We start from the raw sequence: 15,293 nt of genomic DNA, 5'->3' as shown, positions 1-15,293 counted from the left end.
AGCCGGCCGCCCCGCACCACCATCACCACCACTCGCACTCGGGACCCGAGATCTCGCGGATTATCGTCGACCCCACGACGGGGAAGCGCTACTGCCGAGGCAAAGTGCTGGCAAAGGTGACGAGCGGCGGGCACCAGGCTGCCGGGCGGGAGGGCGGTCTGCCCGGGCCACCCGAGTCCTCGCGACCGCCGCTTCTGGCTTTCTCGGGGGTCGGGTCCCGGCGCGACGGGGGCCCCTCACCTGCCCGCCTCTGGCTTTTGTGCGCTGGCAGCGCCGGGGGTCGGCCTGGCCTTCCATCCTTAGCCACGGCTCTGCGTGCCTCCCGCAGCCCAGAGCTATTCATCCCGAGTCTAGAAGCGAAGGCTCTGCTACACCGAATCTAGCTCCCTCCACCTGCTCCCCAGAGGATTTTCCTGACAAGTCTCTTCAGACATTGTTTTCCATCTCTCCCCACCCCCCAGGCCCCTCCAGAAAGATCCCCTTTGTAAAGAGAGAAGGGAAACTGAACTCGCTGTTTTCAGGACTGCATTTCCCTTCATGAAGGAGCTTTCACAGAGTAGACCGCATCCCTCTGTCCGTCCTCCCGCATATTTTTGCTTTTCTTTCTTTCTTTCTTTTAAATATCTGCCGTCCATTTTTTCTGCCATACTCAATTAGGTCTCGGCTTTGTTTTCTTTTAGGGTGGCTTTGCAAAATGTTACGAGATGACAGATTTGACAAACAACAAAGTCTACGCTGCAAAAATTATTCCTCACAGCAGAGTAGCTAAACCTCATCAAAGGGAAAAGGTGTGTATGACTGTTGAGTAAAGTATTTTCTTTGTGTGCAGGGATGGCCCTTTCCTGTTAGGAAAATGTCTTCTGCATGTGTAAGCATTGGCTTTTCAGAGGTGACGGGAGGGCTAATAAGCTTTATATTTCTTTTTCTTTTAGATTGACAAAGAAATAGAGCTTCACAGAATTCTTCATCATAAGCATGTAGTGCAGTTTTACCACTACTTTGAGGACAAAGAAAACATTTACATTCTCTTGGAATACTGCAGTAGAAGGGTAAGTGTTAACTCCTGCTTGAGTACGTTTCCTTCCCCCAAACTGATGGCATTCCAGTTGCATTTTATCTGGGATTTTAGTTGTTGTGACAGTGATTATTATACTATAGCATCAACTTTTGTCATTCATCCTGCAAATGGAAAACACTGATTTTGATAACTTTATTTGACAGATTCTATTTTTTTTCTTTCTCCTCTTCCTAGTCAATGGCTCATATCTTGAAAGCAAGAAAGGTGTTGACAGAGCCAGAAGTCCGATACTACCTCAGGCAGATTGTGTCTGGACTCAAGTACCTTCATGAACAAGAAATCTTGCACAGAGATCTCAAACTAGGTAAGCCCTTGACTCCAAATGCTGACTTTTGTGTTAGAGGTGTTTTCTTCTCTCTTTCTTTTTTAACATATTATTATTCTTAGTTACCATCTACCCTATGCAGTCTTGCTTTTGAATGGGTGATTTAATGTAACAACTCGCTGTTTTCAGCCGCCTTCCTCCAAAGTGGAGATGTTTGTACTTGGTTAGAATGCCTTTTCAAAGGGATTCACATTTTATTTTGTTTATCATCTAGGGAACTTTTTTATTAATGAAGCCATGGAGCTGAAAGTTGGGGACTTCGGTTTGGCAGCCAGGCTGGAACCCTTGGAACACAGAAGGAGGTACGAGTCAGAGAGATACATCCTGTTAGGGTTTTGCAAAGACCAAATATGTCTTAATTATTGTCTAATGTTTCCGAGAAGATTGGTTGATACTAAAATCTATAAATCACAGTAATGTTAATTTATAGAAACATGTACTAAGTGCCCACTATGAACCAGACAGGACAACTAATGCCTCTAATTTCATTATTAAAGCAGTCAAAGAAGTGTTATATTTGCCTGGAACGTATAAAAATGCCATGATGTTCCTGGTCTCAGTTGGTTAAAAACACTTTGTTGTGTGGGCTGAAAAAATTGTACATGCATTAAAAAAAAAATTACCAAAAGGCACTTGGTCAAATGTCAATTGTTCAAATGCCAAAAGTCAAATGTTTCCAAACAGAAATTCAGTATAGCACTTTTAAGATTTTATTTTTCATCAATCACATCCAGAAACTAAGTTTAAACAGTGGAATAGTTCCTAACCTAATCTTGGTATTTTGTCTTTCCAGAACAATATGTGGTACCCCAAATTATCTCTCTCCTGAAGTCCTCAACAAACAAGGACATGGCTGTGAATCAGATATTTGGGCCTTAGGCTGTGTAATGTAAGTAAATGCATGATAATGATTAAAAAGCAAATTTGTATTTGGATTTTATTACTCAAGAAGAGTTGCTTTATGTCCATTCCTAAAGATGTGTTTCTTTGCACACAGGTATACAATGTTACTAGGAAGGCCCCCATTTGAAACTACAAATTTGAAAGAAACTTACAGGTGCATAAGAGAAGCAAGGTATACAATGCCATCTTCCTTGCTGGCTCCTGCTAAGCACTTAATAGCTAGCATGTTGTCCAAAAACCCAGAGGATCGTCCCAGTTTGGATGACATCATTCGGCATGACTTTTTTTTGCAGGTTGGTATATACTCTTAACATCTTTTTTATTATATGCTATTGATCTCAGTTACCCGGGAGGTTACTGAAGGCCTTTTCTAATATTCCACAGGGCTTCACACCAGACAGACTTTCTTCTAGCTGTTGTCATACAGTTCCAGATTTCCACTTATCAAGCCCAGCTAAGAATTTCTTTAAGAAAGCAGCTGCTGCTCTTTTTGGTGGCAAAAAAGACAAAGCAAGATATATTGACACACACAGTAAGTTGAAAGACTTCTCTCCCTCTTCGTATCCAATATTAAAATTTGATAACTTAGCCAGTATGTTTGCATACTATTGAACTTGGGTGTTTATAGCATAATAAATCCACACCTCGAATGTGATTGATAGCTTTTTGTTTCGTAACCATTAAAGAGCACTTCTTGCATAATTGCAGCTTATGGTAGTGATAAAATGCAGTTTTTGCCTTGGATGCTCATAAACTGGTTAATAATGCAAAAGGAGGAAATATGGCTAGCTCTGTTTCTACCTTGTTGAGATAGACTAACGCTCTTAATTGTTTTCCTTGATTTACAGATAGAGTGTCTAAAGAAGATGAAGAAATTTACAAGCTTAGGCATGATTTGAAAAGAACTTCAATAACTCAGCAACCCATCAAACATAGGACAGATGAGGTGAGTTGAGAAAAAATAAGATGAATGTGAACTCCTTATATCATTTTCATTCTTGGTTAATTAATACTTGGACTGTGATTATCTTGCTTCAAGTATGTAGTGTTTACTTAAAGCTTTTCTTCCAACCCTTGGAAAGCAAAGATATTGTCTTTTAGTTTAACAATAAATGCAGTTAAGTTACTGTGATATCTTTTACCTGGCTTGTGTCCACTGCTTTTTGAAAAGCTTTCCCTGAAATTGCCACAATCTCATTTTAACCTAGAACTCTGAACCTTAATTGAATTTAAGCACTTGACTCACTGCATTACTCTTCTCTCTTCTAAGGAGCTCCAGCCACCTCCCAGTACAGTTGCCAGATCTGGAACACCCGCAGTAGAAAACAAGCAGCAGGTTGGGGATGCTATTCGGATGATAGTCAGAGGGACTCTAGGCAGCTGCAGCAGTAGCAGTGAATGTAAGTGGTCATCAATCCTATCATAAATAATTAAACTACAAATGCCAGTGCTAAATACTAAGTAACTGAAGTCAAAGTATGTTGTAGCCTAACTTAACAAAGAAGAAGCAAAATCAGAGGAATCAGAAAAAGAAAAGGGATAATCCTGAGTTTTATGTCTTTAGAATTAATGGAGGGAAACTTAACTCACTTACATTTCTCTGTGACTTTTCAGGCCTTGAAGATAGTACCATGGGAAGTGTTGCAGACACAGTGGCAAGAGTTCTTCGAGGCTGTCTAGAGAACATGCCAGAAGCTGACTGCATTCCCAAAGAGCAGCTGAGCACATCATTTCAGTGGGTCACCAAATGGGTCGATTACTCCAACAAATACGGCTTTGGGTACCAGCTCTCAGACCACACTGTCGGTGTCCTTTTCAACAATGGTGCTCACATGAGCCTCCTTCCAGACAAAAAGTAAGTGTATCCAAAACAATTTAATGAAATCCTGTCAGTTGTCTAACTTGCACTACAGAAATCTGAAAACAGTGACTAACTGCTTCTATCTTTTTCTTCTCTCCCTATCATTCCTGTTGTTTAGAACAGTTCACTATTATGCAGAGCTTGGCCAATGCTCTGTTTTCTCAGCAACAGATGCCCCTGAACAATTCATCAGTCAAGTGACGGTGCTGAAGTACTTTTCTCATTACATGGAGGAGAACCTCATGGATGTAAGTATTGTGGTTCTAGAGCAGTGATATTTGAAGTGTGGTTTACAGACCAGTAGTACCTGCATCACTTGGAAGACCCTAGATCTACTGAATTAGAATTTCTGGGGGGGTGGAGCAAGGAATCTCCTGGCCATTTTGATGCTTATTTAAGTTTGACAGGCATTTGCTTAGAAGAATAGAGTGCACACTGAAAAATGTTTATAGACACTAACTTACTCTCCTAATCTACCAGGGTGGAGATCTGCCTAGTGTTACTGATATTCGAAGACCTCGGCTCTACCTCCTTCAGTGGCTAAAATCTGATAAGGCCTTAATGATGCTCTTCAATGATGGCACCTTCCAGGTAAATGAACCTTTTGGGAAAGTGCATGTTTAGGTCCTAAAAAAATTAATTTTTACCTAGCCGGCTTAATTATTGATGGAATTTTTTCTGATTCTTGAATATTTGAGAAATCTAATATCTGTGTTTATTTTTTTAAGGTGAATTTCTACCATGATCATACAAAAATAATCATCTGTAGCCAAAATGAAGAATATCTTCTCACTTACATCAATGAGGATAGGATATCTACAACTTTCAGACTGACAACTCTGCTAATGTCTGGCTGTTCATTAGAATTAAAAAATCGAATGGAATATGCACTGAACATGCTCCTGCAAAGATGTAACTAAATGACTTTTTGAATGGACCCTATGGGACTCCTCTTTTCCACTGTGAGATCTACAGGGAAGCCAGTAGAATGATCTAGAGCATGTTGAAGAAGATGGACAGGTGGTGGTACGAAAACAATTCCTCTGTGGCCTGCTGGACTGGGTGGAACCATACCAGGCTGAGGCATATAGTTCTTGACTTTGGACAATCCAAGAATGAACCAGAATGCAGTTTTCCTTGAGATACCTGTTTTAAAAGGTTTTTCCAACAATTTTGCAGAAAGGTGCATTGACTCTTAAATTCTCTCTGTTGAGAGCATTTCAGCCAGAGGACTTGGAACTGTGAAATATACTTCCTGAAGGGGAGGGAGAAGGGAGGAAGCTCCCATGTTGTTTAAAGGCTGTAATCGAAGCAGCTTTTGGCTGCTAAACTGTGAACTATGGCCATATATAACTTTTTTGTGTTAATTTTTGAAGACACTTGTGGCTGGAAGAGTGCATTCCTTGTTAATAAACTTTTTATTTATTATAGCCCAAAGAGCAGTATTTATTATCAAAATGTTTTTGTTTTTTTTTTATGTTGACCATTTTAAACTGTTGGCAATAAAGTGTATGAAAAAGCAGAAACTGGTCTTCTGTCTTTAATGCAGTGCATCACTTTATCTCGACATTCTTTGATAATGGATTCTTGGCACCACTTGGCTTGACGTTGAGTATAGAAACACACTAGGGAGTTAGATCTCTAATTTTTCTAATCATAGCTTCTAAAAAGTCAGTCTTAAATACCTGAAGTACAATCAAACTTTCTGGGTGGATCTAGCTTGAGAAGAGTTTAACAAAAATACCACTCTTGTTACAACCAAAATATAGGCCTCTTACAAATCCAAAACCAATTTCTCTCTGGAATATTTTCTCAAAACTCGTTTACCTTGGAGCTGAAAGCCAGAGTAATCCTGTGTAAACAGACACCTATGTTATTAAGTGTCAATAGGTACAGGAAGTTTATCTTAATATGGGCAAACCTCTGAATTATAATACATGCACCACCTAAAAGTATTACTCAGCTGAAACCTGCCTAAACACTTCCAGGGCTACTGGCAGCACTAGCACATACTTCCAGTAGTGGGAAATACTTTGTAAATAAGTCATTTTATTTTCCTTCTGGTGCATGGTGACTGAGGAGTTGTATGGAACCAAGCTATAGTTTGGGACCCATCTTTTAAACTGTTAAGTTACCCAAGAAGCAAATCTGAAATTTTTCTCTTTTCACTGGGACCTACTTTTTGACAGGTGCAAAAAAAAGCTGCTCATCCTGTTATTCTAAACTTCCAGTGATCTACATTAGATACATTTTTTTTTTGTTATTGTTCAATTGTAATTGCACTATAAGGAAAATATGGTCCTGTGAAAGAAGCGCTTTGGTTTGTTATGGCTATGTTTACACTGGGATCCTGTACAGTGTAGTGTAGAGATGGTAATTGTGCTTTTACATCTTTCTACTGTTAAACTCTACACCTAATATACTATACTAGCAAAAGTCAAATCTGAGGAATTTTTTATGGGTGTTACAAGTCCTAAATTAACTCCAGCTGAAGTTCTCTAGAATGTGTACAAATTTAGTCTTCACCAAATGACTTATAGCAATAGGTGAAGAAAACTGAATGACAGCTGGGTATGCAAAAGTAGAATCTAGTTTTATTCTTATGAACAGAGAAGAAACTACGATAGAATTTGCAAATAGTGAGAAATGCTCTTTCACTTTGAGTTTCACAGTGTAAGATTGTACATTACTTCACAGCTTCATAATATACACTTACCCATTTTTGTATGTACTGAGTGTCTACTGTGTGCCAGATCCAGGGCCTGGCATTAGAGATGCAGAGTGAACCCGAGCCTCTCCCTGCCCTCAAGGAAGTCCCAGCAGAGTGGAGGAGACAGTGCACTTACATATTAGTCTGATAAGTGTTGTGATATTATGATAAAGGTATGCACTGGGTGCTGTGGGAACTGACAACAGGAATCATGAGGAACAAGCCCCAGGCATGAGGTGGACTCAGAATAGATTCCATAGAAGGAAATTCCTTTTACTGGGTCTTGAAAGATGAGTGTGGGTTAAATAGAAGTATGAGATGGGGAAGAGTGTTATAAGGAGAACATGTTCAGAATAACATGTAAAGAAGCCTGAGGATGAAAGAGTTCACAATAGAAGTGGGTGTGCAAGTCTGAAGTGTTGTAGGTAAAGGCCAGAAGAGACAGATGTGATGTGTCCCATATGCATCCCAAGGCATTTAGGCTCCATCTCAAAGGCTATGCAGCGCTACTGAAATATTCTTAGGAGGAGACTGACGTAATATTTTAGCTTTGTAAAATTTATTCTGGAGACGTGGGCGAGATGAGTGGGGAACAAGACAGAGACAGCCCAAAAAGTAAAGAAATTAACGTTGTGATCCAGGTGAGAAAGGACCCATCACTTAAATAAAAGGAGCACATGAAGAGTTAGGCAGCATTTCCTTTGGTACATCTAGTTCATTTCAGTGCTCGCAGTGCTGGGCATCAGACTTGGCATGGAGCAGTCAAATATTGAATGAATGAATAAATAAGGAAAGATTTGGGAGGGACTTAGAAAGTTGATTTTAATAGGATTAGGAGCCTGATTGAATGTGGAGCCTGAGAAAGAGAGCAGAGTTTAGGATGATTGGCTTGGGCAGTCAGTGGGGGAAAGGTGGTGTACTGTGGGACCATTAACAGAAATAATTTAGTAATATAGACGAAAGAGCCTGAAATTAAGGGAAATATAGTGAGAGGAGGACATGTTGAGTCAGACTTGTATGAGGATATCCAAATAAGTCTAGAAAACAGTTAGACATGCATGTCTACATCACAAGAGAGCAAAATTTGGGAGTCAGCAGGTTTTAGATGATATCATGGAAGTGGATGAGAGCACATAAGGATGGATTCTTGCAATCTCTTCTACCCAAGAGGGTTTTTTGTTTGTTTCATAAAACATAACAGTGTTGATAAATCTTTGCCACAGGGGAGGAGGATAAAAACATCCCCCCAAAATAACCCCTCTGAACAAGGAACCCTGAATTCCCTAAAAGCAACTCAAAAATAACATGTCTTTAATGAACACCTTTAATCCCCATGTTTCTCTGTTAGCCATCACAAATCCTAGAAGGGTATAGGTTGTGGGGGGGGGGAAGGGCAGTCTTTAAGGATGTACTAGTTTTGATGCATGGTAATATCTACCTTCAGCTAAGTTTGGTTTGGCCATGGCAGCAACCTGCAGGATCTTGGGTTATTTAACATTTACTACTTTTACATCTTAGTTCACTTAACCTTTCAAGATCTATTTCTGAACATAAACTTGTGTGCTATGGAGGAAGCATGAGCCAGTGGAAAAGCTTTGGAATCATTCTTGAGTTCAAATTCCCATTCAACCATGGGTTAACAATGTGATGTTCAGTAAACACCCAATCTTCATAAGCCTCAGTTTCCTCGTCTGTGAAGATAAAATGATAATAAAGCAATTGCACACCATACGTCCTCAATAAATATTTGCTCCCATTCTTTTTCTATGTTTTTCCTGCCTCTTTCCACATCCATAATGGCAGGAACCCTGCTTCCCCAGAAAAGAAAATAACTGAGTCATCCTTGTTTCTCCCCCTTCCAGTCTTCCTTTCTGTGTCAGTCATGGTTCATTCAGGAATACAAAAATTATTTTAGGACTTTCAAAGAGAAGGATTCTAATAGATATCACTGGTTACGCAGATGATGGAAGACCTCAGAAGCCAAATAGGAGGTGGTGAATCAACCCACAAATTAGTAGCAGCAGAAAGCCACTACCACCCTGATGGCTAGAGAGTTCAGAACCGGGGTTTTCTGGCAGAAACTAGAATTCTGGTGGTCACAGCCTACCAGAATTTTGAGGTCAGGGATCAATGCAATCACGGCCTGAAACGACCCCTGTACGTATTTGGGTGAGAGAGAAAGGTGGTGAGATATTCTGAATTATTTCTTGCTCTCACTGTCCAGTCTCCCAGTGACCAAATGAGCTGGAAGCCAATAGAAAGGAGCCTGAGAAATGTAACTGTAAGGGTCATTCTCATATTGTAGAAGAAAGCAGAGGGAGGGCAGAGAATAAATCTGAGCTTTAACAGGCAAAGGAATGGCCCACCTTCCTTTCTTAATTTTCCTCTCCCATTAGTTTTGTACCACTTCTATCTTGTCTTCCTCTTAAATTCCAAAGTGACCTAATTGCTAAGAGCTATATTTAGCTAGGCAGTGGGATGACAGGCAGTGGAAGGTTGGAGGAGGAGCAAAATCGAGTGGGTGGTATTAAGACTCCAGTCATTCTTGCTTTAGGCCTCTTTGATTTGTAACATCATCAGATCTTTATTACATTATAGAGATTTTAACCTAATAAGATTAGGTGTGACTAAAAATGAATAGATGCATTTTCGTAAGGTAAACAGAAATAAACGGCAATTCCATGCGTGGGAGAGTTAGTATATTTCTAAAGCTTGTAATAAATTATTTTATAAACAAGAACCCGTAGATTCCACTTTTCTTGACTTGGTACACGTTCTGGTCTATATATGCTTAGATTCATGTTTTGTTCTATCACTTCTTTGTGACTTATTAACTGTAGTAACGGAAAGCACCTCTTTGAATTTCCACAACTTAATTACCTTAGTAAAATCAAATAAAAAAGTTAAACTTCCACACACAGTGTTGGAATATAATATTATGATTCACCAATGTTTGGAATTCAATTGAATAGAATATATAGGTCTTGCCTCTGGGATTAGCCTTATAATACCTTAATATATAAAACAAAATTTATTTTAACAATTGAGGTACAATAACTTCACTTCCAAGTTGAGATAAAATAACAAAATTACTGATCTATCTCTGTGGTGAAATACTGAATGATTAGATATTTTAACCCAACCATGCAAGTTAGAACAAATTCTCTCTTCTAGATCTATAACAAATTAGTACTGCATGAAATCAGGCAACGGGAAGCCTAAATGGGGGAAAAAAAATCCTTTCTTTTGTACTCCTTTGGGATCAGTGGCAGCAGAATGACCTTTAAAGCCATGATCAGATAGACATGCCAAAAGAGTTTCACTGAGATATCAATTTATTATATGACTTACACAATCCTACTAAACAGAAAGAATGTAAAAAATTAAGGACTATATGAATTTCAAAGAACTTTACAACTACATGGAAGATGTTTAAATATTTCAAGAACTAAAGAAATGCAAAATCCAAACAAGTGATAAAGTAGCCCGGAGGGGAGTGCAGACAGAGACTTAGATAATGACATAACTAGTGGTGTACTGGTGAATGTTTAACAGCCAGTTTGTTGGAAGGTGGTGGGAACCCTGATTTGTTGCATTTGTTACTTTCACCTTGAATTATTTCAACCTACCAGAGTGATGTCACTGAATGCAGAATTGGAAAGAGATGCACAGCAGCCCACCATTATAAAGTATTTCCACCATAAGGATATAACAGATGTAAATAACCTCAAGAAATAGATAATGATAAAATGTAGTTAAACCATTAGATAGTGATGAATTTTGAGTATTTATTGCCATTGTTTTTAATATAATTTTTAAAATTATGATTATGTAATTTAATTTTTAATAATGTCTGTGTTTAACAACTGGCTTGCATAATTCCTGAAATTTTAACAATCAGTTCTCACAAACCTGTTTAAATTAGCTGCAGTAGAGCAATAGTAATAAACCTGGTGATGTGGACCATATGGGCTCTGAGATAACAACCCTATATACTGAATAATTGATAGGGTTTGGTATATTCTTTTGACATCTCAGATAGTACTACAGTAAGTATGTTGGCCTGTAGCTCTGATTGGATATAAAATCTCAGCCAGTGTAGGTTACAAACAAAAATTGTTTAGATAACGTAATAATTTCTTTAGTAGTGAAGCATCTTTTAATTTCAACAAGACTTCTTATTAAGCACGTAAGTATTTTAGATAATCAAAATCATGGAATGAATCACCTTTGTTAAAGAATCTCTACATATTAGGCCTAACATTGGAACTATATGTTAGCATTTTGTATATAGTGATGTATTAGTACTATAATCCAAGTTAAAAAGTGAATTTTAGTAACTGCTACATTTAGAATTTTAAGCTGAAATCTTATGACATTTATATTTAGTATTATACAGGAACTTAAATTTCTTGTATCTATAAGTTTAATTTATTCAATTTATGAGAATTCTTACATACTTAGCAATATTTGTTACATCAGACACTGCATTAGAGTATTTTAAAAGGAAGTAAAATGTATTACAAATACAATATGAAATATTTAAGGGAGTTTAAGTTTGTAAATTGGATTATATATTAAAGTCTTCTTAAAATATTTTGTTGAAATATAAAAATAGAATATGAATTTTTAAAACTAGACTTTGAAGTGCAAAGAACTAGATGTTTAAGTGAACTGTTAGTTTTTAAAAACCAGATAAACTTCTGAGCATGAAAGTCAATCTAAAAAAAAAATCTCAGCCCAAATGTCCATCATCAGATGAGTGGATATAGAAAATGTGGTATATCTACACAATGGAATACTACTCTGCTATAAAAAAGAATGAAATAGTGTCATTTGCAACAACATGGATGGACCTAGAGAGAATTATATTAAGTGAAACAAGTCAGGCACAGAAAGAGAAATATCACATGTTCTCACTTATTTGTGGGAGCTAAAAATAAATAAATAAATAAATAAACAAAAATACAGGGGGGCGGGGGAAGAAGACATAACAATTACAATTCCTCGAAATTGATACAACAAGCATACAGAAAGGACATTGTTGGGAGGGAGTAGGGAGAGGGAGGTGGGAGGGAGGCTTCGGTAATGGGCCACAATAATCAACCACATTGTATATTGATAAAATAAAATAAAATAAAATATTTAAAAAAATCTTATCGGCAAACCGCTTTCTCAAAAATTTGTGTTTGGAGAGGAATGTCAATATAATATTCTGATACAGGTATGTAATTTTATTCCAGTAATATACTTTTGAGAACATGATGTGAGCCATGAGCCAGTAGAAATGAAAGGGAGAGTGGCATCCCCTTAAAGAGAGTAGGGCAAATCTTTAGGGCTGAGACTGGAAACTCCCAGAGAATAGACGTCTGGTTGGAGTACAGAGAGTTTTAGAGAGGGTTTTAAAACTGTTTCAAATAATTGTCATCACTTAGTCAATGGAGTTTTCAGATAAAAATTAAAATTTCCAACTTCTTTTTAAAAACTTCATGATCTGGCAATACTGAATTTGCATTTCTATGCATCAACAATCAGCTCGAGCTGAGCAGTGCCTGCCCCTGGAGAAGGGGTGTGCCTTCTGCATGGTCCTCACCTGACTGCTTCACTCAGCTGCTTCCTCTAGACATTTGAACTTGAACCCCTTTCGTAGAGTCAGGTGAAACTTTCAGGAGACCTGTTTTTTTCAAATTCTGTTTACAAAAACTGGTTTTTATTTCTACAGAGTATTTTGGATGATTAGGAGGAAAATGTGGGCTTCATCAAAGGCTCCTTTCTGAGGATTTTTAGTGTTAGAGGGTAAAGCGGCGTTAAAGGTCAGGTAGCACTGAAGAGAAGTGGAATAATAAGTCTGACTCAGACAAATGATCTGCCAAAGTCTTCACAAGCCAAGGTTTTCACTAAAACATGGACGATTTCTTTTCTTCATGGATTCTCACCCAATCAACATAAGGTTATTAAATTCATCTCACATAATTCTCTTAAATTCACAAGGAGATGTAAGATAAAAGTGAATTTGAGATCGTTCCTCACTTACCTGTACTGTTGGCTCAGACGTATACTTCATTAGCAATTACTATCATCTATTTCCATTCCCTTCTTTAGGCTTGTTTATAAATTCACTTTACTGATTCCGAAATATCTGCAGTGTGTGGGTTTGTATGGCTAATCTCTTCATATCGATAGAGAGAGTAACATAATTATTAGAAGTGAAGCAACACATGGATGGTGAAGGGGCAGCTCTGTAGAGCAAGTTGCACCTGATGCATATGAACTTGACCTCATGTATTTATTAATGAGACAAATCTTCACGTTTCTATTCACTGTCCTGTAGGTATGCACGAAAGTTTCACTGCAGAGAGACTAAGGTAAGGAATAAACTCCAAACAATATTCTCAACATAGGTTAGTCACAGGGAAGGGCAAGTGACTGAAATAGGCCAAGAGAAGCACGAACTCTTTTGGTTTTATCTAAGTAATATACTTTGAGTTGAAGCAATTAAATATTCCTTCAAATATAACTTGTCTACCTAGACTATTAAAGAAACAGTATACCTTTTCAGTTTTTTTGTAGAATCAGATGTATTTCTCTCAAGTTTTTCCTCCTTCAGGAGTACACACACACACACACACACACACACACACACACAAATATTATAAGTCAATCATCTTTCAATTGCTCAATTTAAAACAATGTAGTCAATAGTAGAGAATTTTTTTTACTTTAATATAGTTATAAAAAAACAAATTAAAAAATATTTGCAAATGAACATTTATAAATGCATTCATGAATAGTAATAAAAACCAAATTGTTTGATCTAAATATATTAATGCTCTTCAAAGTCCTTATGTGTTTAAACAGTGTGGTTAACCTCAAAGAATACATGCAAGTTATATTTTTTGTTTAAAACAATATGTATGGCAAAAAATTAATTCTCTAAATGAGAAATATTGTGTGGTCAAGACAAAAACAAAAATAAGCAAATTATGAAAATATTTGATGTGGCAGAATAAGCTTGGGATTTTAATCAGATATATTGAGATTTAAGCAAGTAGGCCAATGCTTGCTGAGTAATCATGAAGAAGACACTGATTCTTATTTTTCACTTCTGTAAAACAAGTATAATAATAAAAATTGTGTTGGAATCCATTAGGTTGAACAATATGTTATGGACAATGTTTGACCATTTTTGACCTATAACAAAAGCTACTTCTTATCGTTCAAAAGAATAACAAAAAGGAGAAACGACAATGTAAGTTTTCTCCCCTCTGTAATTATTTTAATATTATGTCTTTATTAATATTTCCCTGTGCATATTACTTCTTTGTTTTATATCAACATCAGTAATTATTGCTGTTACATTTTATCAGTAAAGAGTATATCTTAGACTTTAAATTATTATTAGAGATTTTCAATTAATTGCTTTATTCATCATGCTATTGGGAAAACAAAGTTAAGGAATACCCCAAAATGAGAGCAATTTATTCTCTTATGACTGACAAAAATCAAAGGTAAGTCACGTAAACATTTCCCACATTTTAAGTCCTCCTGTGTTGCTTTTTCTGTTATTACTGTCCTTTCTCAACTGTCTTCGAAAAAATTTCCCAACTGTGTTCTAAGGAATACCAAATTTCTTTGATATCGTAAAATATTCTCTGAAAAGCATATCCACTGACAGATTCTTCTGGAAAATGCTGGGTTACATAAAATTAAATAGATTTCTTTAAGTCAAGACTTCTCAGGAACTTTGATATCCTATATCTGCATTATAAATCTCCAAGACAGGGACAGGGTATGAGGGTTTTTACAAACTTACTTACCCAGGTACATTATGTTTCTTGCAATAACTTTTAAGATTGCAAGGAGTGCTCCTTGGACATGGTTTGTCAATGTGTGTAGTACTTGTACTCTATAAGCCAAAATTAGGTTTCAAAGACCTTGAACCTGTCAGATAGGTTGGGGTGCAAGCCCAGATCTTTCTGGTAGTAGGACAATATTTAAATAAGTAGGAAATTTAGCACCAGCTCTGACATCAGGGTTCCAGGGCCCTTAGACACCTTCTCTGCAACCTTACTCAGTAAGAAAATTTCCCTTCTAGAGGGAGAAATGAATTACCTAGAAATCAACTGGATGGCTAAGTAGCTAAGGAAATGTAATGCAGACATTTCGTCCCCTGATAATAAGATGTGCCCTACAGTTGAATTTTGCATACTTCCATTTCCTGGTAAGAGCAGAATTAAATGTTTTAAAATAAATTTTAGTCCATGTTCACTTTGGTTTGCAAAAGGCATTTTGGTTTTGGAAGAGGTCATGTTGGTAGTCCTTTATACTGAACAGTACAGCTGTTGAAGCTGCAAAGCCTCCTCTTGGGAAGAACCTACCTAATGAAGCATGTGGATGTATCATAATGAACATATTA

At 37.3% G+C, this 15,293-nt stretch overlaps 1 protein-coding gene across 1 annotated transcript in view; it reads left to right on the top strand.

Annotated features, from left to right (window-relative positions):
- The window catches only part of PLK2 (polo-like kinase 2), a 5,956-nt gene extending 263 nt beyond the window's left edge, over window positions 1-5,693 (top strand). The window contains exons 1-14 of the mRNA XM_008580413.1: window positions 1-116; window positions 681-788; window positions 933-1,049; window positions 1,253-1,382; window positions 1,618-1,705; window positions 2,197-2,292; window positions 2,401-2,599; window positions 2,691-2,838; window positions 3,155-3,252; window positions 3,577-3,706; window positions 3,921-4,161; window positions 4,286-4,415; window positions 4,648-4,758; window positions 4,896-5,693. The exon at window positions 1-116 is cut by the window's left edge and continues 263 nt beyond it. Of these exons, the coding sequence (XP_008578635.1) occupies window positions 1-116; window positions 681-788; window positions 933-1,049; window positions 1,253-1,382; window positions 1,618-1,705; window positions 2,197-2,292; window positions 2,401-2,599; window positions 2,691-2,838; window positions 3,155-3,252; window positions 3,577-3,706; window positions 3,921-4,161; window positions 4,286-4,415; window positions 4,648-4,758; window positions 4,896-5,087 (1,904 nt within the window). The 3' untranslated portion in view covers window positions 5,088-5,693. The remainder of the gene's footprint in view (window positions 117-680; window positions 789-932; window positions 1,050-1,252; window positions 1,383-1,617; window positions 1,706-2,196; window positions 2,293-2,400; window positions 2,600-2,690; window positions 2,839-3,154; window positions 3,253-3,576; window positions 3,707-3,920; window positions 4,162-4,285; window positions 4,416-4,647; window positions 4,759-4,895) is intronic.
- Window positions 5,694-15,293: the final 9,600 nt, after the last annotated feature.

This window comes from Galeopterus variegatus, unplaced genomic scaffold (assembly GCF_000696425.1).
Source record: "Galeopterus variegatus unplaced genomic scaffold, G_variegatus-3.0.2 Scaffold2081, whole genome shotgun sequence".
NCBI classification, from domain to species: domain Eukaryota; kingdom Metazoa; phylum Chordata; class Mammalia; order Dermoptera; family Cynocephalidae; genus Galeopterus; species Galeopterus variegatus.
The sequence above is the reverse complement of the archived record's forward strand: the minus strand, read 5'-3'. Positions and strand labels throughout refer to the sequence as shown.